At 27.9% G+C, this 25,155-nt stretch overlaps 1 protein-coding gene across 2 annotated transcripts in view; it reads left to right on the top strand.

Annotated features, from left to right (window-relative positions):
- Positions 1 to 1,143: 1,143 nt before the first annotated feature.
- LOC143193367 (uncharacterized) overlaps positions 1,144 to 25,155 on the top strand; it is a 45,941-nt gene continuing 21,929 nt past the window's right edge. The window contains exon 1 of one of the 2 annotated variants that reach the window (XM_076399540.1): positions 1,144 to 1,369. In XM_076399540.1, the coding sequence (XP_076255655.1) occupies positions 1,278 to 1,369 (92 nt within the window). In that variant the 5' untranslated portion in view covers positions 1,144 to 1,277. Of the gene's footprint in view, positions 1,370 to 15,593; positions 15,838 to 25,155 lie in introns of those variants that run through there. The other variant, XM_076399539.1, reaches the window with a different exon arrangement.

Genomic DNA, 25,155 nt, shown 5'->3' with positions numbered 1-25,155 from the left:
AACGAAATATAATGCTAATACCTAAATTGTCAATTTTTATACTCCATCTCACTTTGTAACCAAACTACCGGATTTCCAATTAAAAAGTTAATGTCAAACTAGCATTTTTTTCTTTCATTTAAACTACAGTATATGTCATTTCATCAACAGCGAGTATGTCATATGTTTACCTTAGAAAGAATACTAAATATAGTACTATAATATTAAATAAATAATTGTTAAAGTTGCAAATTCAATTAACAATGTATTAAACAACTAAAATATAGAGGTAAAATATTTTGTCTAAAGCATCTAAATCCTTGTTATTCTGTTTCGATGATAACATAGCTATGTAAACCACAATAAACGAAAGAAAACAAAATTCTGAATGACCAGTAAAATCAATTCGAAACAGAACAAGCCTTGTCCTATTGAAAAGTAGTAATAAATTAGTATTTTCTGAATATTAATTTTATTACTATTTACTGATAGCAAAATCTGGACGGTGGTAACTAAAACCTGTAACCTTTAAACTATTTTTATACTTCCCAAGATTTGTGGTTAGAGCCGATAAAAAACGGTATTAACAAATCAAAGATACACACATATTTTTAATGAATATTTGCTTAAAAATAATTTTAATATAGTTTTAGTATAGTAATTAATGATAATTATATCATAATTTTAAAATATGGTCAGAATTTGATTTGATCAAATGATTTCTTTATATTCTATTGAGAAACATACGGAGATGCTGTATCATAATTTGCTAGATTATGACAGTTATTAAATAAAGACATATCATATTTCATACGCAGGTTAATTATGAGTTGCATATATTGTATAGAGGGTTTACTCCTACGATACGCGTTATTGCCGCGAAATGGCTTATTTGCTGAGTTTTATGATCCAACTTCAACAACATGAAGCTGTACGCAAAAGTAGCGTCATCCCTCCCACAACCGTCGGATTTCTCCAAAATGCATAAATATCGCAGGAGGCGCCAATTCGCGCCATTCGAAAAACCGAACTGAACCGAGAAACAAGCGACAAAACGAAATAGGAAAAAGGAACGAAAGCGCTAAAAGCTCCGCGAAAATTCTTCGAATCTCCAACAATTGTTACTCTCAGTCTTCTCTTACCATTGGTGTAGTTGATTTTATTAAAATTGTGCTTCAATCAATTCATATTTTTATTACATCGGCAAACAAGATCTAATCAAATTTAAGAACACCCAATCAAGTTGGCCTAGATTTTATATATTTCTTGTGACTTGTTTTGTGTTGGTCGTTCGCAAAATGAACTGTTCACTCGTTAAACTCCTCGCAATTCTGATTTTGATCATGGATTTTCAACAACGTGTTATTGCGCGCCCTAGCTGGAATAGTCGGTAAGTTTACTTATTTGCTTTTGTTTCATATTTAAATTAGTGATATTTTAAAACAACTAAAATTTATCATTTGTAGATTGCAATATATAATTTATTTGGAGATAAATAAAAAAGAGTTATGTATCACAATATGTATACATTTACTAAATATGTATTACAATGCTTTCACATATAGAAACTATAAATTAACTCCTCATTAAAATAGTATATAACTAAAATAATATTAATATAAAAGATAAAAATAAGTTATCGAATAAATAATACAATAATGTAGAGAAATAAAATACAGAACAGATGAATATATAAAAGCTATAAAAAGCTGTATGAAAAATGTAAACAATATTATATTATAATAAGTTTAAAACACAAAATGTGCTTTTTTTAATAAAAAATATGGAGTAATAATAAAAATATGCTGACTATTCAAAACAAAATAACAAATTAAAGGAATGATACTATTTTTTTCATCTAGAGTGTAGTTCTTCTGATAATATTAAATATCAGTTAAGATCTCTATAATCAGAGCTCTATAATCAATGGCCATAAATTATCTCGTCGTGATGAAAAAACTTGGCCCATAATTTTTTTATCTTGCTAAGATTGTCTCTTTAACCCAAATCATCGAAATAAAACATAAAACTAGAAATAAGATGTTTTCAATATATATTCGAGATGGAACTCATTATATTATGTTACTAACGAACACTTGTAAAATAACTTGCGTCCATCAAATTAGCATCTTTATTAATCGAGACAACGGAATAACTATAATCAAGATCTAGATAATTGTTAATAAATGTGTTGGAACAATATATTAAAAATAAAATTATTCAAAAAAAAACCAAAGTCATTTGATGGTACAAACTATTTACCAGTCGTACAAACTACTAATTCAAATCTATTGTTTCGAAATTGATGCATTTCGAAAATTCGTTGAAAATTGAAAACGCTTAATAAAAAAATCCTCCATTTAGCGAATATTTTTCGCCGAGATTATTGTTTAATAATAGAACATTTTAATAATGGTTTTAACAGCAAAACAAAATTTAATATATTTTTTACTTCAATTAAGTTAAAAATAAATATTTTTACTATCATGAAATGACAAAATGTTGGAAAAGAAATTATTAAAAATGTGATTGTTTTACTGAATCTTTAAATTCAATACTATTGTCCCATTAGGCTATTTACCACACCAAAAAAAGAATTCAGAATGTTATCAAAAATCGCTTCAATGGCTATTGTCTCCTATAATTTGTTTAACATATATGATAAGAACAGCCAGCATTTCGAATCATCAGAATTTTTGAAAAAAAATTACATATATTCCTAAATATCAAATTGGATATGATGTATATATTTTATGATATATATGAATTTTTAATTGTATATATTTTTGTTATATTAACAACTGTTTATTGTTTTTTAAAAATAAGTCCAAGGTTAAAGTAAACCAGATTTACATTTATTGCTTAAAATCTTATCTATTTTACAGTCTAAAACTAAAATTATTATTAGATTAATTTCATTTACTACAATGACTGATCTATATTTAGATCACCAAATTATCAGTGTCTTAAAATGACAATAATAAACAGTTTTGTGAAAATAGATTACACTACTTTAATATGTTTCTTTTTCGTAAGATATTTTAATTATAAATTTCTAATTGATATCATATATCTAAGGATAACAACGCCGTTCTAATATAAACCGTACTTAATATAAATATTGCACATTTATTAGTCTAATTTTAATTACTATGACCTGTATATATCCCTTTCGGTATTCATATCCTCTATCCCCTACATCGTACTGTTCCTTCTACTGCTATGTGTTTGTTCTTTCCAATATCAAAACAAATATATAAACTTTATCCCTTCTTTCATTTAACGAATAAATTTTCAAAAGAAATTTTCAGCAATTTCAACAACAAAGTTAGTTTCCGCAATTTATTTATAAATATTATATTTGAATACTTCACAAAAGATAAATCTCTTTATACAATTGATGTCCTTAAAAAGCACTTTCTTTGTTATGATTGAAGATTGTCCACTTGCAGACTTATTATTACTTCCTTATTTTTAAGTAACATAGAATAGTGCAAAAATTCATTATTATATTATCAATTGCAAAATATATACAATACAAAAACCTTTACAAAATATGAATCAAATGTAAAGTAAAGTAAATGTATAGTATTTGTGCTGAAATTAATTTCAGTCTTGGTAATAATAAAATACGTTTAGGTTATTTAAAGGTTTTATTTGCCGCATTGCATAAATATGTGTAATATTTATAGTAATTTTTGGTTGTATCACTTTTACATAAAAATAACTTTTTCAAATTTTTATATAAGATTGTAAATTGTTTAATGTAAAATAGCAACTAAATACGAATAATATTTATCAATTTAATATTTTGTTATATTTGTACACTTATTTTATATTCAATACATATAATGCATTTATATAAAGCTCCAATCACAATTCAATACTAACTATTCCAACGGCAACAAGAAGATGACAGTCACTATTTCCAACATACAATGGAGCATATTCGCAATTTCAAAAGAGATTAAAAACTTATTAATATAAAATAGGTTCTAAATTCATAAATTATAATATTTTAAAGCCCGAAATAGACACGATGCTTTTCCTTTTCCTAAAATCTGAAGATGCTGAAAAATTACACATTGTTTTTTTGCATTAGAGACAGAATGTATTGCTAACTAATTTGTTCACTATTTCTGTTTTTGTTAATTTCCTCCGATTTTAAGCAACAAGCCACTGTACATGTAGACGGTTTTTGTCTTCAAAATAATTATCGATAGAAATCGAAAATAAGTAAAATAAGTAAGACAATAAAGTATCACCCTTAATGATGACAACATTTCTTCCGTTAGCAGTAAGAAACCCCTTATATGTATCAAGCCTAAGAAAAACTCCTTATTTCACCAATGTGATCAAATCATATCAAATATCAGATCGAAATTTACAAATGACTGTCGAAAGAGTTGCAAAGAGTTGTTAATTGCAGCTATTATTCACGGATTGATTTCTGATTGTTCTAATTAACATTGTTCATTAGACAAGTGTGTAAAACCTGACCAAGAAGACTGAGTAAGACAGTGGCTCAGAGCCCACATTAGACAGTAGATCAAATCCAGATAAACTCTTAGTTGGTAAATAGAGGATAAATAGAGATACTTGATGAAAAAGTAAAAGAAAGAGAAATAGCATCTGATAGAGCTAAATCAGTGTACTAAGGTGACTGTGGAATGAGATCAATTTTTGATAAGAAGCAATAGCTTGCTTTGATAATACATTTCACTATTCTTTTATTTCACTTTATTAGGTTGAACTTTATACTTTTGGAACATCATTGCAAAGTAACAAAAAAAGAACGGGTTAAATCATCATACTAACTTAGGTGCCTTGGCTTCAACCATATAAAAATATCACCATGCTGATTGGCGATGAACTGGAGAGAACCTATTTTTAAAAACACTTAAAATCTAGAGCTTATTTCTAAAAACTTCTATGTCCTAGCGCACTTTTAAGTAAATAAAACTGTATATTACAGAAATGTTACGAGTATATATAATATAAAATAAAGCAATATTCTTAAAATAACAACGAAAAATTTAGCAAATCAATAAGTAAGTACGAATGCACAGAGTTCTCTTATCAATCATAAAATAAAATGGGTAAATAACATATTTTCAGCACATGTATCATTAGATAACATAATACAAATATTAAAAAAATATTTACCTCAATATAAGACAATAAAGGTGTGTTGTTTTACAGTTTTCTCAGTTTACCTTCATTATGTATATTAATGAAATTATACTACTGATTACTCTGCATCAAGCCTACCAACCAACAATGAATGAATCTTACCTAGTATGGTTACTGGTGTGACCGGGATGATTATTTTTATTGAGTCTTACAAATGGACAATTACAAGTATAAAGTACATCCGTAACCTTTGGTATGACGTAATTCTATAGAAATTAACTCTCCTATTCTCACTGATAAAAGTGTATAAATAATTCAAATATATCACAAACTTGCTTATGTCACATTACGCAACTAGTTATTTTGTAGTAATTTCATTAATAAATTCATGTTAATTTATTGATAGATCCGTTTATATACATACTTAAATTTTCATAATTAAAATTTATAATATCTAATGTAAATAGTATGCGGGGCGAATAGACAAATAATACGAAAATATACATGTAACAACTTGTTGCATATAAAACATAGTTCATATGCTCCAATATTTTGCTTACGCTGAAAAAGAACCGCCGAATTTAATATTATTTCATTTTCATATTTATAAAAATTTATAACAATTTTCAGAAGTGTTGCATTTGTTTACGTTAGCTTAAAAGGTTTTAATGCCTGTAACAAGGAATATCGATAAAAAATTATTGTACATAAACCCTACTCAAATGCATAATAAACTTACGTAGCTTGATATGAAGTGCAATTCAATAATTACTTTAAATTTACGTGGAATGGGAAAATATTCATGCAGCCAGATGTCTAAAGTTAGCGCCTTTCGATTATCGTTTGCTTCGATCCATACCGCATGGTCTAATGATATTCGCTCTCAAATTTCTAATGATGTACAGAAGTGAATGAATGACTAGTCTTAAAATCAAAATAGAAACTATATTACTATAAACATACTCAAAATGCCGACAAACACTTATATTGAACTAATATGTATCAGAAGCCGGTCTACAAACCATATTTTGAATATATCAAAAGGAATAAATGAAATATGTAAATTAAAGATCACCTAGCCAAGAAACTTTTAGCCGTGCTTGTATTACTAATCTTTAAGATGCTAGATCGGCAAGTTTCAAGAACCCTAGTTGGTTCTCAAAGAGAATCATTTGCTACTTCCAGCTATCCTAAGCATAGGGGGAAAAGGACTTACTTAAGAAGAAGTTTAAAAAAGATGCGTTGCCAAAAAACAGCATACCCGGTGAAGTAACAAAGTCGTGTTCCAATAGTGTACCTATAATAATATTAAAGTAATGTTAATACAAAAACAAAACACAAACAATTTTATATTTATACAAATTCTGCATAATCATAAATCAAAAAGAGGCTTCAAAATTATTTATAATTAAATAAATAATTATATACAATTTTGAACCAAAAATAAATACTTTCAGAGACATTTTATCTTACTTTTATCTGCTACTTTTATAAAATATATTTACTTACACTCCATTAATTTCAACTGAAATCTACGTCTTAAACGTAGATTAACCAAAAGGATCGTTTCGATCGTTCAATATAAGGGTCCAATTGCACAAGCGACGATATATAATTTGGATAAACATGAATAACCATTTATTTTAAGAATTTTCCTTTACTCTAAAATTAAACATACGCCTTTAATACTAAAGTATGTTAATACACCAGTTTAGATGTAGTTAGTAGTATATGTTTGTTTTTTGCTATATTATAAATTTATATTAGTATGCATATTATGTATAAAACTAAAGCTAATCCATACTTATCATAGTACCTTTCAAAAGCAGCAAATGCAAAATACATGATAATAGACTTTTGACTGCAAACCCCTTTTGTTACGCACGTGTTTTGTTAAGCATAAGTAATATTATTATAACTTTACTAATTAATAACATAAAAATATGAACAATTATTATTTCGATAAAAATTCGAAAATGCATTAGGAGGCGAAAAAAAATAAGGCTAGCAATAGACAATAAGTAATAATATACGTTTTTTAATTATTTGTACCAAAACATACCCTTTACAGAGTACAATCTAAAAATTAAATTAAGTGGCGCAGTGGTAAAGGCAATAGGACGGTCCTACTGTTGCGATAGCCGCGGGTTAGAATCCAGCTGGGACATGGTCGTAAATTTATGTTTGTGATTGTTTAAAATGTGTGATTGTCCTAGGCAAGAGTGTAAAATCCGACAAGAAAAATGATACCAGTCACGCCAGTAACCAGGCTGGGTAAGACCGGATGTCTTCTGAGATGATTTCTAAAGTTGGTCACTCGCCAGTCGGTAGGCTTAATGCTGAGGACTGTGGTTCAGAGCCCACGTCAAACTGTAGGTCCAGTCCAAATAAACACATAGTTGGTAATAGGAGACTTTAAAATATATTTAAAAAAAAATTAACTCAGGGTCCTTATATTATTCAAATCTAAAGCAGTTTAAACAAAACCTTCTATAACTTTAAACTAACAGTACTTTTAATATGAACAACTTATTCGCGCACTTATTTATTAAATAATTTTATATCAATAAATAAGATATTATTAATAAAATATTTAGTTACAAAAAGTAAAAGTGATAACCATGATTGTGTATAAAATGTGAATGTGTATAAAGGAATATATTTAAGGTCGCTAGTCGGCCGATTTAATATCAAAGAAAGCATTTAGGATACATGCTAAGCAATAGTCATTCAATCCAGACTACGTTAATTATTAAGAAGACTAAAAATAAAATTTAAAAAAGAAATTTTATTTTAATTTCTGTTTCTATAATCAATCTATTCATTTTAGTTTCATTGTTTCCTAGAATTTATATTTAATTAAACTATGGTGCTCTGGTATTTTTTGGACACTTTTTACATCTGAACAGTATTGCAAATATGTTTGCTGTTATCATAATTTTACCGAAGCCTGATAACCGTTATACGAAAATTAACTTTCATCGATTTGTTTACTTATATTGCTAGTGTAATTTGTAAATTGAATACGTTATTCTAGTGGGTGGCACTCCAGTTGTACTTTCGTAAAAAACTGGAATCTACAAAGGTTCCTTTAAAGTTATTACAATATATAAACAATTATATAACTTTTGACGTAAGAGATTGGTAAGTATAATATATATTATAAATTATAATTATATTATAATTACAATTATTATAGTAAATGAGACTTTTCTGCATTATATTAACTTTATCACTCTAGTTATAGGCATGATCATATAGAAATAATTAGGCTAACAACAGTTATATTATGTAAATATACTTTTAAAATTGATAATACTGTATATCAATACGGCACAAGCAGAAGCATTAACGCCACAAATGGATATCAAAACCATTGAAAATATATTAAGTCAATTTTAGTCTCAAAATATATTATAGTACTGTTTTAGGAATACCAATTAACCTTCACATTACACTTCACAACGACAGACACACGGTTTGGTTCTCTTGAGTGGAGTCTTTCCTCATGTTTTGTTGCGAATCTCTTAAATTCCTCTATAACAACGGCGTGTGTAATTATTTCTGTAGTATCTCAGTGCATACACAATAATTCTCAGGACTTTATTCTGAAATACTTGTATTATGTTGATATTACTTCTTATAGAACATCCCCATAACTGAAGTCAATAAGTATATATATATAGGTATTAGTATGTGCTTGTGCAGCAGAAACTTATTACGCATAGATAATTTTAATTTTCTTCAAATTAGCAATAGTTTTTAAATTGTAATGAGTTCTTTTTTTTAATATGCTCCTTCCAACAAAGTTTTGTGTCAAAACTCATTCCAAGGCACTTCATATTAATTGGTATATTTGGTATCTGGAAAGTTTGGTTATAGCTGAATTCAATATGCACTCATTTAATCTCTCTTATTTTGTATTCTTCATATCTGGGTCCACTTATTTATATTCTTACTGCTTTCTACAGTGCCATCATAAAACCAAACTGATATACAGATATTAGATTTTTTCTATTTATGAATAGGAAAAATAACTTTTTTTTCTCAAACTCATTTTTCCTATGCGATTTCCTAATATAAAGAAAATGTAACTGTATATCACCGATATTTCATTTAAAAATATTTATTGTAATGGATTTAATTACAATAGGATTATCAAAAACAGATGGCCCACTCTATATTTTTGAAAATATTAAGCATAGAATATTTATAGCTGATTAATCAAAATAATGTTTAAAAAACGTAGAGCTGAAACTCACAGAATAAAGCTTTAGTCGGTAACATATTTTAATTTAACCATATTTAGATCATTCAAAATTATTATTATCTAGTCTCTGGTAGTAACAAAATATATGATCGTATCAATCCAGAAGAAGTGACTGAGATTGAAGGAATTCTCATAGCCTGTGGAGCATTCGGACTCTCAACAAGAGATGTTTCGAACTACAAATGATCACTACTACATAATTAGTGCAAGAAGGTATTCTATACATTAAGCTTGTAACAATTTTCAACGATTTTTGGTCACTAACAAAAAGTAAGCATTTGGAGCAATTCGACTTTATGATTATAAACGCTATTACTACTACTCAATATCATGATAGAAAATTAACAAGCTCTTAATTATAACTTATTAACTATTATACTTTCGGAACTTTTCTGTGTACTCTGCGTTTATATTTAAGGAAATATTAAACTGAGAATCAGTTAATACTCAAATATATAGTAAAATTGAAAAGCAATTTAAGAAATTCGGATTCTCAGAAATCAGGAATAATTAGTAATTATATCGATCTGGGCAGAAATTTTGTTAAAAAAAATTAAGATCATCGGAAATAATTCGGCAAATGTTTATTAATTTTATTAAATCTTCTTTAAACAATAAAAATTAATTAAAGCTAACAGACATACAGTCCAAAACGATAAGCATAGACAAAAGCAAAATGTTTATTCGAGTCAGTAATGTTTTCCGAATTGTCACATCTCTGAAAGAGCATTTACAATTAAGTTATCGTATATTATCATACAATAATAATTTATATATTACTGACTTTGATATTGCTTGTAATTATTTATAATCTAAATATAATATTTCTTAAAAATATCTTAATAATATTTCTCAAAAGCTAATATTATGTTGATTAATTTCGGTTTTGAATTTTAACCATAACTCCGTTAATATAGAAGAGATTTTGATCTGAGTTAGTTCTTAACACCATTAAGAGAATTACTGTTATAGAAACCGAGGCAAGTGGTAGTTCCACGGAGCAAAGTCCAAACTATATGGTAGATGTATTAAACCTATTCAGCCAATATTTTACATTTTTTTGTCGAATCACTAAAAATTACAGTTATGGAAAACAAAATCATTCATATTAATCAATTCATTAATCACCGATTTCAAGCGCAATCATTAATGATGTGACCAGAGCCAAACAGCTCCTAATTAACAGTTCCTTTGTCATCTCAACAAACATTTATTTAGTTACATCACCTTCTTTGGCGCTAATTCAGGTTTTTCTACCATTTTTAAAGCTTTTCCAAACTTAGACCACGATATTTTTAGCACTATTCACTTATGTAATATTATTTGTCCTTAATGATTCATATATTAAAGACTCGATTTCTTAAAAGTAACAATTAAGAAACTCGATCCATTAAATTTGTATCTGTCAATTCATATAGAAACCAAGCATCAAACTTCTTTTGGTATCCACTCTTACATAAATGGATCAGAACTGTTACGAAATTTCTTTTTCCACACAGATATATATATATATATATATATATATATATATATATATATATATATATATATATATATATATATATAGATGTTATTTTATGTTTTTCGCATACTCAGTTTCCGCAGCGAATATTTCCAATAAATTTACATTTAGATTGTCTAATGCCTCTACATATTTATCCTATGGTATGTCAACAAATTCGAAATAGGATAAAACAATGACCTATATTTTATATATAAAAGTTTTTCAATTTCATATAAAGTAATGTCATATCTCCTATATTTATCCAACCTTGTCTTAACTTATCTCCACCTCTTATAATTAAGATTTTTTTGAATCGTGAATTCAACTTAATGCTCTCTATTCGTAATGATCGATAGTTTCTTTGCAAGTGTCCATGTACTCATTATATAGTTTTTTTTTAAACATTGCTCAATAATTCTTTAATATAATTCTTATTGATAATGGTCCTTAAAGTGTCCATTAACAAGATCAATCTTACCATAGAATTTTATATTCATTTGAAGCAGTTTATAGATATTTTTACAATATGTTTCATTTTCACTACGTCATTAGTTTAAACACTATAACTTATGTTTATAAAAGTTACAATTCTTTGAACTACTGTACCTACTCTAACATTAAATCATTTAAAAAAATTATATCCAATTACAAAATACCATAACAAAATTTTGATTGTTATAAACTCACAACCAAACAAGCTATTTTGTAAATGCCTTCAATTAAATAGGATAAAGTAACTTATCTTTGTTAGCGATGCATTTTTTTCTGTGAACGATTACATCTACTCAATCTCGAACATTGAGTTTTTTTTTATGAAAATATTATATTCAATTATACATTCTATAATCCAAATCAAATTATGATTCTAATAAATTTGCAACTTAACAAGGAAAAGATAAAACTAGTGGGAACTAAATCAGTGAAATACAGTGAATACACAAGTACGTAATTTAATTTTATATAAAAAATTATTAAGAATTAATGTCGTGTGTAATATTCCTTTTTGAAGTTTTTCTCTGGAATCACAAATTCAAACACCAAAACAACTGTAATTCGTGAGGAAATAATAAGATATTTAACCTTAATGAAGGAATCTTTTTTTCAAATACATATAATATAAAATTAGAAGTGCTAACCAATGAAGTGAATATATATACAAGATATATACAAGTCTCCAAAAGCAATGTTCGATAAATAGAATAAGTGGGGTTAATAATTCAAACAAGATGCGTTTAACAAGATCGCAATATGACCAAACGTAAATAATATATTAAATATGCTTTACCATAATACTTGATTCGGTAATTGTATGCTCTAAGTTCTAATACTAATAGAACTCTGTTCTAATACTAATACTTTATTGAACAAAATAATTACTGAAATCCCTTCAAACACATACGCTTACATTGCAATTGATTTTAAGTTACAACTCATTAAACTTATTTTCTTGGGTGCTTACGTTCGAATTATCACTTGACATTAAATGTTAAATTAATTATTATATTATATTGATGTTTTGGAATTAAATTAATATATTGGAAAATACAGTATGAGAAAAACATATTAAAATTGAAAATATATTAATATACAGAGAAACATATTGGTAAAAACGCAAAATATCAATATAAACAAGTCTTAAACAGCCCAATCTAAGTTTTAAATTCAATAGTTTTCATATTTCAACTATATTGTTTTCATTTACAACTATATTTCAACTAGTTATTGAGTTATTTAGTGCGTAAAGACGCTAATCTTGAAAGGGTCAAAATCGATTATTAACATTAATTACTTAATCTTGTTATTATAATAAATCGTCATATTCCAATTGTCGGTTTTGGTTTCAATAATTTTAAAGTGGTAATTTTGATATCAATAACTAGAACGACATAAGAAACCAAAAAAGTTTGAAGACAATGAATTATTAGATGAAAACCCAACTCAAACTCTCTCAAATCATTTTCAGACAGCTTAGTAGTTGATAAATCAACTATTTCCAGACTTTTATATGCGTTGAAAAATGCCCAAAAGGAAGAAAAATTGCGACTACACCAGCTGATTGAAAATGTCATTTCAAACCGTCTCAACATGGAATCGACACCGAAGCGGAATATTCATGGCCAAAAAGCCTTGCTATAAATATGAAGGATGAGTAAGTTTATTACAACTCTGATAGATTCATACTTGGACGGTAGGTCCTTTCAAGTGAGGATCGGTGACGCAGTCTCCTCTCGTAAACAAATTTCCGCAAGAGTCGCAAGGTACTCCACTAGCCCCAGCACTATTCAACCTTTATATGACTGATTTCCCGTTCTACAAACTTTCCCACACAGCATTTTACGCAGACGATGCCGCTTTCTTCACAACCGGTTACTATCACGACGCCATTCGCAACAGACTCCAAGTACAGCTGAACCAAGCGATAGCGTGGCACAAATTCTGACGGCTACAGATAAACTCGAGCACAACTCAGGTCAAAAATGGTCAGCACAAATTCAGCGCGCCATTTGCAAAGGAAATGGCGTGTCTAGCCGACTATTTCCACTACACTACAGAAAAAAGCAATTCCACAGAAAGCGACGTTGTATAAAATGCTAGTCCGTCCAATCTGCCTCAATAGAACAGAGGTGTGGTACAAGTATGTCTTGGAGAGACAACTTTAACTACTACAAGTGTTCCAATCCAAAAAAGTCCGCACGTTACTCAGAGCCCCATGGTTTATGAGGAACGTCAATACACACCTCGAATCAGCCGTCCCCTTTGTGAAAAATTTCATAAACATGCTCAGTGTGAGGTTCTCCATAGGAATCTTAGAACACTACAACACCTTGATAAATTCCTACCCGTCTACAAACCCGGGTGGTAACTACGACAGTCCCAGTCGAAACCCAGGGACTCTGTCGCCAGCAAAACAACCATTCCCCGAACTTGAAGCGACATCAGCCAAAGACTATTTTTAGACCATAGACCAAAAAAAGTTTATTACAACATACTAAAATTGCTTCTGATTATCACTTGGTCAGATCAATACAGCGTAGTTTGGCTAAAATGTGGCTTTGAACAACTAAAGACACCTGGTTATTGCGACAAGATATCGCCATGTTGGCAGAAAGATGGGTGGAACTTGTAGAAAATTATTGAGAATATTTTTATCAATATATATTGTACCAGTATTTTCAAAAAATGGTCATAATATATGTTAGAACTTGGTATAAGCTTCAGTACAACAAATAACTCAAAATGTCTAAAAAAATAAGACTACGGAGGTAAATAGACAAATTAGGTAACATTTTCATCTTTAATATGACAGCTTTTGAAGGTGAAATATAATCAATTCGATTATATGATAAACTTGGCTTGTATAATATAAATAAAATAAATAAAACAATCTTCTTCCGATAAATAAAAATGTGTAATCCTAAAGTTTCCACTAAGTTATTTATTTTCCTCTGATATATGAAAATTTGCATTTCCAAAGTTTCCATCATAATCATCACTACTAGGAAATTCTTAGTGATAGGAAAGTACTAGTTATGTAATATTATATGTTATTATTTTATATTGAATCAACTATTCTATATATTCCATTACATAATATTATTAAATTCATAAAGAAATATTTTGGATAAGTTTAGACATAAGCAGAGCAATTTACATTTTTGTCATTTTTGTATTCAAAATTTGCAGTGTTGAAATTCTGTTAGTGCGGCATTTTTGTAAAGTGAATTGTGGAGTAATTCTATAACTAAAAATATTATTCAAAATTACTTTATCAAGCAATTTAATTTAATAAAAGTGTTATTATCTAACAACTACAACTGCTTCAACATCAAGGATTTTTAGCTGCAGTACCAGTACCTTAAAAAACTGAATATATTAAAATTTTTCTACCATTGATATAGAAAATCTAAAATAGAAATTACAAGGTAGTATGTATAGTTATGTACAACACACCACATAAACCATTTCCAACATATTTGGAAATAATTTCAGATCAGTGGAGACAAGTGTAATAGTTGGATAAATTAAATTTAAATTTTATTAATAATATGAAATAATATGGATGAGATATCTAACAAACAAATACTTAAATCATAAGTATGCAAAATTAACTTTTATATATAGTATGTTATCAATTTTTATTTTAAAAATGTCTTTTGAAAATGCTTTTTGGAAAAATTGCCTAATATTGGGACAACTTACAACATTCCAACAATAACACCAACATATTGAGAAGTAATTTAAATTGTGACCCGTACTATATATTTTTACAGATTAATATTCCATTAAGTTTTCCACAAAAGAATATTCTGGAAAATACATTACTAATAAAACTATAATAAACTCAACCAAGCTCTAAATCTATCGGACCTGCCTAGCAAAAAAAAATAGAAATTCCTATAATTATCCCGTTATTTATCTTATATTCTGATGTCATTATACTGAGTGTATTTTATTGCGTGTTCGTTTTTTTTTCTTATAGATCATTTTTCATAGCATAATTTTCGGAGAGTTTACGTATGGACCGCGTCATCCCTCCCCACGTTTGCAGATTTATCCAAATTGCATAAATATCGCATGAAGCGCCAAGACGATCCATTCGAAAAACCGAACCGAACGAGAAACAAACGACGAATATAGACGACAAATTCGAAACGAGAAAGCGCGAATACGCTAAGAAACAAAATAGTATTTTCAATTACGGATCTGAATTAACGAAGGACTGTGATTAAAAGTCGACCAAAACCCGATAATTACGGAAATTGACTGTTATCAATCGGTGGGAAAACACAAGTTTGTTGGTTTGTTTCTTTTTGGTGATCCTATTGTGTTCTGTTATTAATAAATCTGCCAGCAAGATGAAGGCCAGCTTAATCAAGGTTCTGGCTATCTTTATGTTGGTCTTGGGGCTCCAACAACGAGTAGCAGTGGCAAGACCTCAAATTAACAGTCGGTGAGTTAATAAACTAAAAGTTACTATTATTTTCAAAAAAAATAACGCAATACATATATGATGGGATTATGATTTCTAATCACTAAACAAATAAAAATATATTAAAGGTTTATATATAGAATACAAATACAATTCTTAGATGGAACAAATATTATAAAAAATTGTGTAATGTTACAACTTTGAAATAAATCACTTAGAAAGTAATATAATATTAGAATATAACTTCAAGACCCTCATTCATTGTATGAGACATAAAACTAACAGTATCTAAATGCATTTTTGTAATATTCTAAACTGTATTGACACTTATTAATTACCAATATCTACATATCACATAATAATTGAATTATATTAATAATCGTAATTATATAAAATATTATGAATATTTAAAAAGAGCCTACATCAAGACAAATTGCTTTTATGTAATACAAAAGTGACGTAATATACTATATAAAATTACTACATACTATATTTAAAAAAATCAAAATAACGAATGGAATATAAGAAAATCAATCAAATTCAAATTTCAGTAAAAATAAGCACATTATTAGTCTTAGTTCTATGGTATTTTTAAATATTTTATTTACAAAATTAATGCGTTTGTTATATGATCCCCATATTTTCATACAAGTAGGTCGCGAATGTTTGGTCTCAGAATAAGGATTTTTTTCAGAACATCCAGTTTTCAATAAAAAAAACCGTTTTACCGAACATCTAGTAAAAATCCATAAAAAACAATAATTCATGTTAAAAATGTTATTATATAATTATTGTTGATTCTGCAATGAAAACCCATGTGACTCATAAATCAATACAATTATTTTTAAATTTAATTTACAATTTTGGTTTAACCCAAATTTATTCCTAGATACCTAAGAGCCGATCCAAATTAGTACCAAGATATTTGTATCCCGTCCAATAAAACAACTAATGCACGCTGTAAATGACGTCGATTATATGGATCAATTGCATTTTGTCAAAATGCAAAATTCATTTTAAACTCGCAGCAGATTTGTTCTTCCCATTTTATCCTAGTTAAAAAGCGATAGAATATTGTCTCATGCTTCAGAACATATTAACGAATAAGCCTAAAAAATTTGATTTGCTTTATATTAGTGGACCATACTGGCAAATGTCCATAAAATTCTTTATCTTTTAAGTTATTAGATAATAATTAGGGTTTATAAGCGGCAAGCATTGTACAATCCTAAGTTGATCTGACAAAATTGCGACGTGCTGACGTCATGCATTTTAATGATATACATTTATTCTTCTCTTTGTAACAAAATATTTAATTGCCGACTGCTGTTTTTTTTAAATAGGGTAAAAATCATGTAAAGCTTTGTTATTATTACTTTAAATAATTTTAGGTTCGTATTGCTCGAAACTATCTAGATCCTTAGTTTTTAACGTAAATTTTTAATAATCTACACTATAAAAAACCATAAAACTACTTCAGAAAGCAGATAAATATAGAGAAATATACACAAACTTCTAAAATACAAACATAAATTTTAATACGGATATATGAATTGAAATTAATATTTCTTTATGATGTAATACTGTATATATCAGAGTGTATTATTTGTTATGTTAAACAAACTCAAGAAATTAGCATATGTTATTAGAATAAAATATAAGAAAAAATGTCGGTGACCAACAATCTACAAAAGCTTTTGTTTAGCTTGCGAATCTTGCGATCATTCATCTCCATCGATAAAAAACAACTTTTTCACACTTCTTAACTTATCGCAATCAGTATATGATCGATACTCCATTATACAACTTTAGGCGAATATTTTTAGCCCAGCAATGGCCCTTTTGCTGGATGTATGTTGTTAAAACATATAAATTTATAATAATTAATATTAATTATTATAAAATTACATTAAAACCATGCAAATGGTTTTGTTGGAAAATATTTGTATAACTTAAAATAATAATTGCTTTTTTTCTTTTTTGCATATTCGTCATTTTTTTCATTACACTACAATTACTATACATATATATAAAATCAGTTATTAACTATAAATCATTATGACAAGATAGTATATGTGCCTCAATCTTACCACAGGTAAGAACACGATATATATATGTTAATTTTTAAATTAATTTCATTATTATTTTATATTGTTTTATATTAACTTTTGGAAACATTTATATGGGATTGGTTTCTGATTAACACTGTCAAAATTAATTTAGGCTATTTGAAGAAATAATAGTCATTAAAGATATACCTAATTTGGGGTTTGAACCGAATAACTATTATATTTATACTAAATAATAATGGAATTGAACTGGTTAACTATAACCAATATTTTATATACTGTGTAAAAATAATAAAAAGCGATCTTCAAATGATAAATTTAGATTGTGATTCAATAGAACATAATATTTACTCCATAATTTATATAGGTATTCCAGATAAATTCGTAATAAGCAAAATCGCCCTGTTCTAATTTTAAACTTTTATTTACCTTCCATGAAAGCGAAGTTAAGCATTTCAGCCTCAATGCAACAAAAGGAATTATCCAAATGTATGCCGGCGTGTGTATGTGTAAAATATGTGACAGGTGATGATTCCATAATTAATTTTCAATTAACGGTTTGCGGTTAATATCCGACGAGAGCCTAATAAATTAACGGTACCATTAGAATTCTAATAATGTCGCTTTATGCTCATTCGTGCTTTTTTACCCTCCGAAAAAGACGCATCAAAAAGAAAAGAGAACATTTATCATTAGGTCCATAAAAACGTAATTTCGTTTCGTATTGATGCGATTAAAAATGAATTTCATAAGAGCAAAGAAAAAATTAAAATTTAAATTGAAATACTTTATCTGTTAGCCGAGGTAAATGGCCATGTTCACATAACTCATCAAATTAAGAGATATTTTCTAACATTCCAGAAATAGATATCTACAGAATAATTTCACATCCGTCACAGCTATTCGGTATATTATTTCTATAATATAATAAAGTCCAAAAAGCAATAGTTAATTTTGATAGTAATTATTAAATGAAAATTAACAAAATATAAACACATTTCTTAGTAGATATAATATTATCATCAACGAAGGAAAAAATTAAAATAAGCGTGTTAATTAACATGAGCAAAGCCTTATTACATCTTTTGAATCAAATTTACCCGATATATTGCGTCGTTAAATAATTAAACCCAATGACTTCATAAAATATTAATTAAGCCATTCGGTTATGTCCCTTAAGTGATTTTGAAGCTTATTTTTGTGTAATTAATTTTCATCAAAAACATGTCAGTAACCTGTGGCTACATTTCTCTGTATATTTCTGAAACGTTCTTTAATTATTAATCAATTAATAACAATTCTTGCCGCATAATTTGTAAGGGAAAAGGATTAAAAATCTATATAATTTATGTATTTTAAAATCTTTATTTAAAATAGATGGTAAATCGTAAAACAAGTGTTTCGGCGACTAAGTAGTAAATTCTGATGAAATACCATATAGAATGGAGTGATTTCTTTAACCTTTCACCTCAAATTAGAAGATTTATGTCGAATTAACTAAGATCCAATTTGATAAGCTGACTATGCTGATGAGGCAAAAAATTAAATAGGTCGATCTAATAAGATTTAATCATTATTAGATCACTCTAATAACAAAAATCCGAACTTAACTGAAACTATGTTAAATATAAACATAAATTATAAACATTTTTGGAACTGTGAAACTAATGTTTATTAGTATTGATCAAGATAAAATATCACTTTGCACTATGATGATTACAATTTTTTCAAATATTCTTATTACGCACTAAACATGTTCAGGCATCACACAAGCCCGTTAATATCAAATGCTGAACTGTACGTTTTCATGAATTCTCAATTTTTTCTACTCTTTTCTTCTTTGCATCTTGATATAGCGATGAATATTTACACATAGTATACAATAAGTGTCTTGGTGCATCTACAGAATTTATAACATATACATCAAGGAAAATTGAAGAATTGTTGCAAGGAAAAGACGTCAAATTCTTTATAAAAATAATATTCTTCGACCAATGCTTAGCGCTACGTATCCAACGAAGATTTGAACACAGTGACCTCAAAATCAAATAGATTTACGAAGATATCCGAAATTTCGCCATAAGACATGAAAGAAGATTACTAAATCACGGTGGAAGCAATACAACTGCTGAACAAAACTCAGGAAATCAAAAGATTGAAGTGAATCAAACGACATCAGTTTGTATATATATTGATATATTTTACACAAACTCACATTGCTTGCGAATTGGTGCGAGTACAACAAAAAAGAAACAATCAATTAATATTTAAATTAAAAATGTACTGAGCATATCTAATATAAGATGTAATTTAAAAGGTCTATATTTACATAAGCGAGGAAAATGATCAGTAACAAACAAACTTAAAAACATGAATAACTTTCCATATTACTAGCGGTTCAGTTATCTAAGCAATAGTAAATGAGTAATACCATCAATGAATAGACAAAAAAGTAGTACTGTTTACATTGACTAAGTTCTGATATTTCGCAATATTGTAACATCAGATCATTGATCTCAACAAGATTTTAAATTTCTAAAATATTAAGTGATAAAACGCTTCCTCATCATTTATTAAAATAAAATAATTGTAATTAGCTTATTTAGTATTATTAAGAAGTTTCTAGTAATATAATAATTGTGCTAATTCCTTACAACCCAATTTTTCAATACTATTATATACTATTACTTTAAGAAGCCTATAAATCACAGTGGTCAACACTTTTATATATCGACAAACAAAAGGTAAAGCGATTGTTTGGGAATAAACACACATTCTAGATTAAATTGTAACAAGGTTAAACTAACATAGTCAACTAATGAATATCCAATAAATTTCTAATATAAGTAAACTAATATTACTATGCCTGCGGATGCCATAAACCATACCTCATTAAAGTATATAAAATATTAGTTATAGTTAACTAGTTTAATTCCATTATTATTTAGTATAAATATAATAGTTATTCAGTTCAAACCCCAAATTAGGTATATATTTAATAATTATTATTCCTTCAAATGGCCTAAATTAATTTTGACAGTGCTAATCAGAAACCAATCCCATATAAATGTTTCCAAAAGTTAATATAAAACAATATAAGGCAATAATAAAATTAATTTAAAAATTAAGTTTAAGTAAATAAACTATAGTTAATTAACTTTGTTTGTTAGTTTAACTTAAGTTAAACTAACTAATAAATATAGTTATAACGATATAATAGCAATATGATAAAAAAAGGTTATGTAAATATATAATTGCTTCTAGAAAGATGTGCCTGTCATATCAATTTGTTCTAAAACTCACGACAAGTTATATCCAAACGTACACATCCAAATACCACCCAAACTTCCAAAACACATGGGAACGTAAAAACTGATAAAACTTTATGTTTCGCCACATAAAAAGGCTTTCCATTTAATTATTTCATTTTATCACACAATAAAAGTATTATTCAATGGTTGTTTAGCAATATGAATGAATTATACAAATTCAATGAAATACATATGTATAACATTAAACAAATTAAATTTCAAATCAACACTCAATGGAATGCGATAGACTGTTTTCCTTATATCAGTTATTTCAGCTTTAATATTTAATTTAAATAGTTAACACCAACCACTCAATCAAATGACAAAAAATATTTTAAAATTAACATGTAAAAAAGCAGCATTTTTTTTTAAATCCACAATAATAATTATTTTGTTTATATAAGTCAAGTATAGCTATAAAATAGAATTATAACGATTATTTTGTATGATTATTAAAACCGAAATATTTCACCTCTTGGATAATATTCGAGCAGGACACAGAATCAAAAAAATCAAGCTATTTGATCTTGCGTAGTGTAAGGAAATGTATATTTCAAAAAAAAAATTAAATTTACTACTGTGAAGACCAAATAAGGTCCGATGAGCTCTTATAAAATACATATAAATATAGTTTTAAGTTACTGTAAGAACAAACTGTAGGTTGGTCGATTAATACAATGTATTAATTTAAAGAAGCTTTTATGAATCGGAAACTCGAGAATGAACCTCGAGTCACAAGTATTCATTTCCAAACCACGATTCAAACTTAATTCAAAATTATGTTATGCTAATAATTCATAATGATTTCTGAAATTATTAATTAACTATATAGAATAAGAAATACCTATTCCAAAAACAAATACTAATTTATGAAAACTAATAATTCTTAAATTCATTCTTATCGTAGTCTAAACCGATCACATCCCATCTTATCTCGATAATAAGGTAAATCATTTATATATAAATGTGTTTAGATCTCTGACAACCTTGACATCAGCGTACGCATGTTTATATACAATCCTTGACTTTATGTTACATCGGACCTCTCTTCTTAACGCAAAATGTTTCCATACTAAGAGCCGTCGTATATTTTCAGATTGTATATGTTTAGGGTAATAAACTCTGCTGTACATTTATCAACATATTATTTTGTAACTAAACATAAAACAAGATAGTGATTATCGAAAAATAAAAGCATAGTTATGTGTATATAAAATGTGGGCCAAACCCTGTAGCTATTCAACAACGTATGTAGTCGATATGAAGTAATCCAATAATCAAAATATTGGATAAAATGAGAAAAATACGCTATTGAAATTTGTAAGCAAATATTTCTCAATGTTTAATAACAAACTAAATGTAAACAATAACGGGAAAGTATTTTTAAAATAAAAGAGTAACCCTGTTCATCTAATCATCTATTATAAAAAAAATATATTAATAAAAAGTTATATTTAGTTGAATTGTCAATGTAATACATAAATTGTATTCAAAATTATTAAAATGATCAAAAACACCATCATTTAAAACCATAATTTTTCAATAGTTAAACTAATTTCGTTTGTTAAATCAATTATTATTTTTCACTATTAAAATATTGCAATGATAAGATTTGTAAATTTTAAGATCAAAAGAAGAAAAGCGTTCGAAAGGGATGGATTTTAATCTTGATTGAAATAAATCCTCTTTTCCATACGCTCTACCTTGGAGAAGTCAAAGCTCCAGCAGTTTGTTCATTAGTAGACGCCATTCTCATCTCCTGTATTGATCCCAAGCACTTGAATATTTAACATTTTAACTGAATTTTTGCATTTTAACTGAATCCCGTTTAGATTTACAATAACAGGTGTTCCATCAGTGGTCATTACTTCGGTGTTTTTTTATTAATTCTTAAATCGTAAAGCTCTGCTATGCTAACTATATCACAAATGCTGATGCATGAATGATGAATTATGATGCTCATGAGAGCTCACGCTATCATCAAAGGACTCCAGATCAGTGAAGAAGTCTGTAGCATCTTATTGAACGCCATGCCTCTTTTTAAATACTGTTCACATAATTGAGTTCACTACTATGTTGAAAAACAGTAGGGCGGCGATATCTCTTTTCTAAATCCGACTAATCATTTCGCACTAACACGCAGTTAATGAAACTATCGGGAGATACCTGAAGAAGTTTAATAATTTTTAGATTAACATGTTCAGATACATAAAATCTAATTCACAAATCTGCCTGAGTAAAAATGTATTTTCTTAACGCCAAAAACAAAAAACCATCGGTCCATAATTAACATAAAGTTCCTTCCTGGCAATCGTCTTGCTATTTCTTGACCCACCTACTTACGTGCGTAACTAGAACGGCTATTAATAGGCTGTTACTTATTATTATATTAATAGCCCATGCATTGAATGGGATTCGAACCATCGACTGCCGCAACAACAAGAATACTGTTTCGTCGCCTAGGACAGTGTATTAGCAAGTTAAGACAATGGTATTTACTAAATATTAATATATACGGATCATTTAGACCAAGTAAAACTATTATTTTTAAAAATGATCACTGTTCTATCACAAGAGGGAAAACTTTATATTAAAAAAATAATTAAGAATCACATTAAACCTATGTACAAATAAAATTTATATTAGCTAGCTATTGCAAATTCCTACTGCACTATAAACCTTTAATAAGATTTAGTTTATGACAAACGAGGCTCCAATAACATATTAATTTTACGCTCTAGTTACCAGCTGGCACTAATAAAAGTATTAATTGGGAAACAGGTAATAAAAAAATATGACTTTTTTCATTATTGACAAGAGCTATATCTGAACATCGTTGATTATTTGCGGAATATAAACTTGTAACATCGGCAAATCACTATAAATCAGCTTTATTATGATCTTTTCGATTATCTCGATTTTTTTTCACAGCCTGAACAATTAAAGCGAATGTATTAGTCATTTCTTTCGAATGTCAAGATCATTTTCGCTGTATACACAAAAACAAGTTATTTTTAATAGTAATGTTGAGGATCTCAGCTATATTTTTGAAATCTTTGAAATTTCTGTTTGCCATAACACACATATCATGCTGTAAAAATCACATAAAATCACATTTCTCAATCAAATATATGTCACTTACCCTTACCTGATGAAATAAACTATTTGATCGAACTATTTGATGTACAAGAAACTCTAACCTAACCATGATAGGATTTGACTGGCATTTGTTGAAGGCCTAAATTTATTTAATATTTAATTCTTTGCATTTGGCAAATATATATCCAGTAGTGAGCAGCAGTAGAATTTTCAGTGAGTTCAGTTAGATCTTATTTTCTTCTATCTAGTTGGCATTCGAATCTTGTAGAAACTTATGACTGCATGCACACTTGTCGTACAACTCACATTATATCGAATATAATTTTGTATATTCTTTTGTAACTGAAAAAAAGAAGAAAATTACTAGGACTCATAGACCCAATAAACAAAACCAATAAGGTCCAATCTCAAACGTTATCAGTAGTGTTATTTACCTCGATATTATGTTAACTATACTTTAGGCATAATTACAGGTACTTAAAATAATAAATACTTACATTAGAATGATATTATTGCTGTGAATAAATTACCGATGTTCGAACTATACTAGCTGGTTACCGACTTGCAAGATTTGTCTGCATTGGAACGATGGCTTTTTGGCGATGTATAATTACATTACAGATTCTGACACCATAGATACACGATAGAAAGTCTAATTATAACACAACATTATTAAAATAATGTATAAATAAGACCGGCACCCATACAAACCGTCCAGTGCGACCAAAACAACTACGTCACGTGCAGATTTGCAGCGTTTTACCGCATATTCAAAATTTTTCTTCCAAATCGATTTCTGTTGCAGAAATTACTTTATTTCGGGCAAAGTAAATCCGTAGAATTGTTATAAAGTGGTCTTT

Source organism: Rhynchophorus ferrugineus, unplaced genomic scaffold (genome assembly GCF_030347505.1).
Source record: "Rhynchophorus ferrugineus isolate W39M unplaced genomic scaffold, kcgeb_rfMv2 rfM3, whole genome shotgun sequence".
Classification (NCBI taxonomy): domain Eukaryota; kingdom Metazoa; phylum Arthropoda; class Insecta; order Coleoptera; family Curculionidae; genus Rhynchophorus; species Rhynchophorus ferrugineus.
The sequence above is the reverse complement of the archived record's forward strand: the minus strand, read 5'-3'. Positions and strand labels throughout refer to the sequence as shown.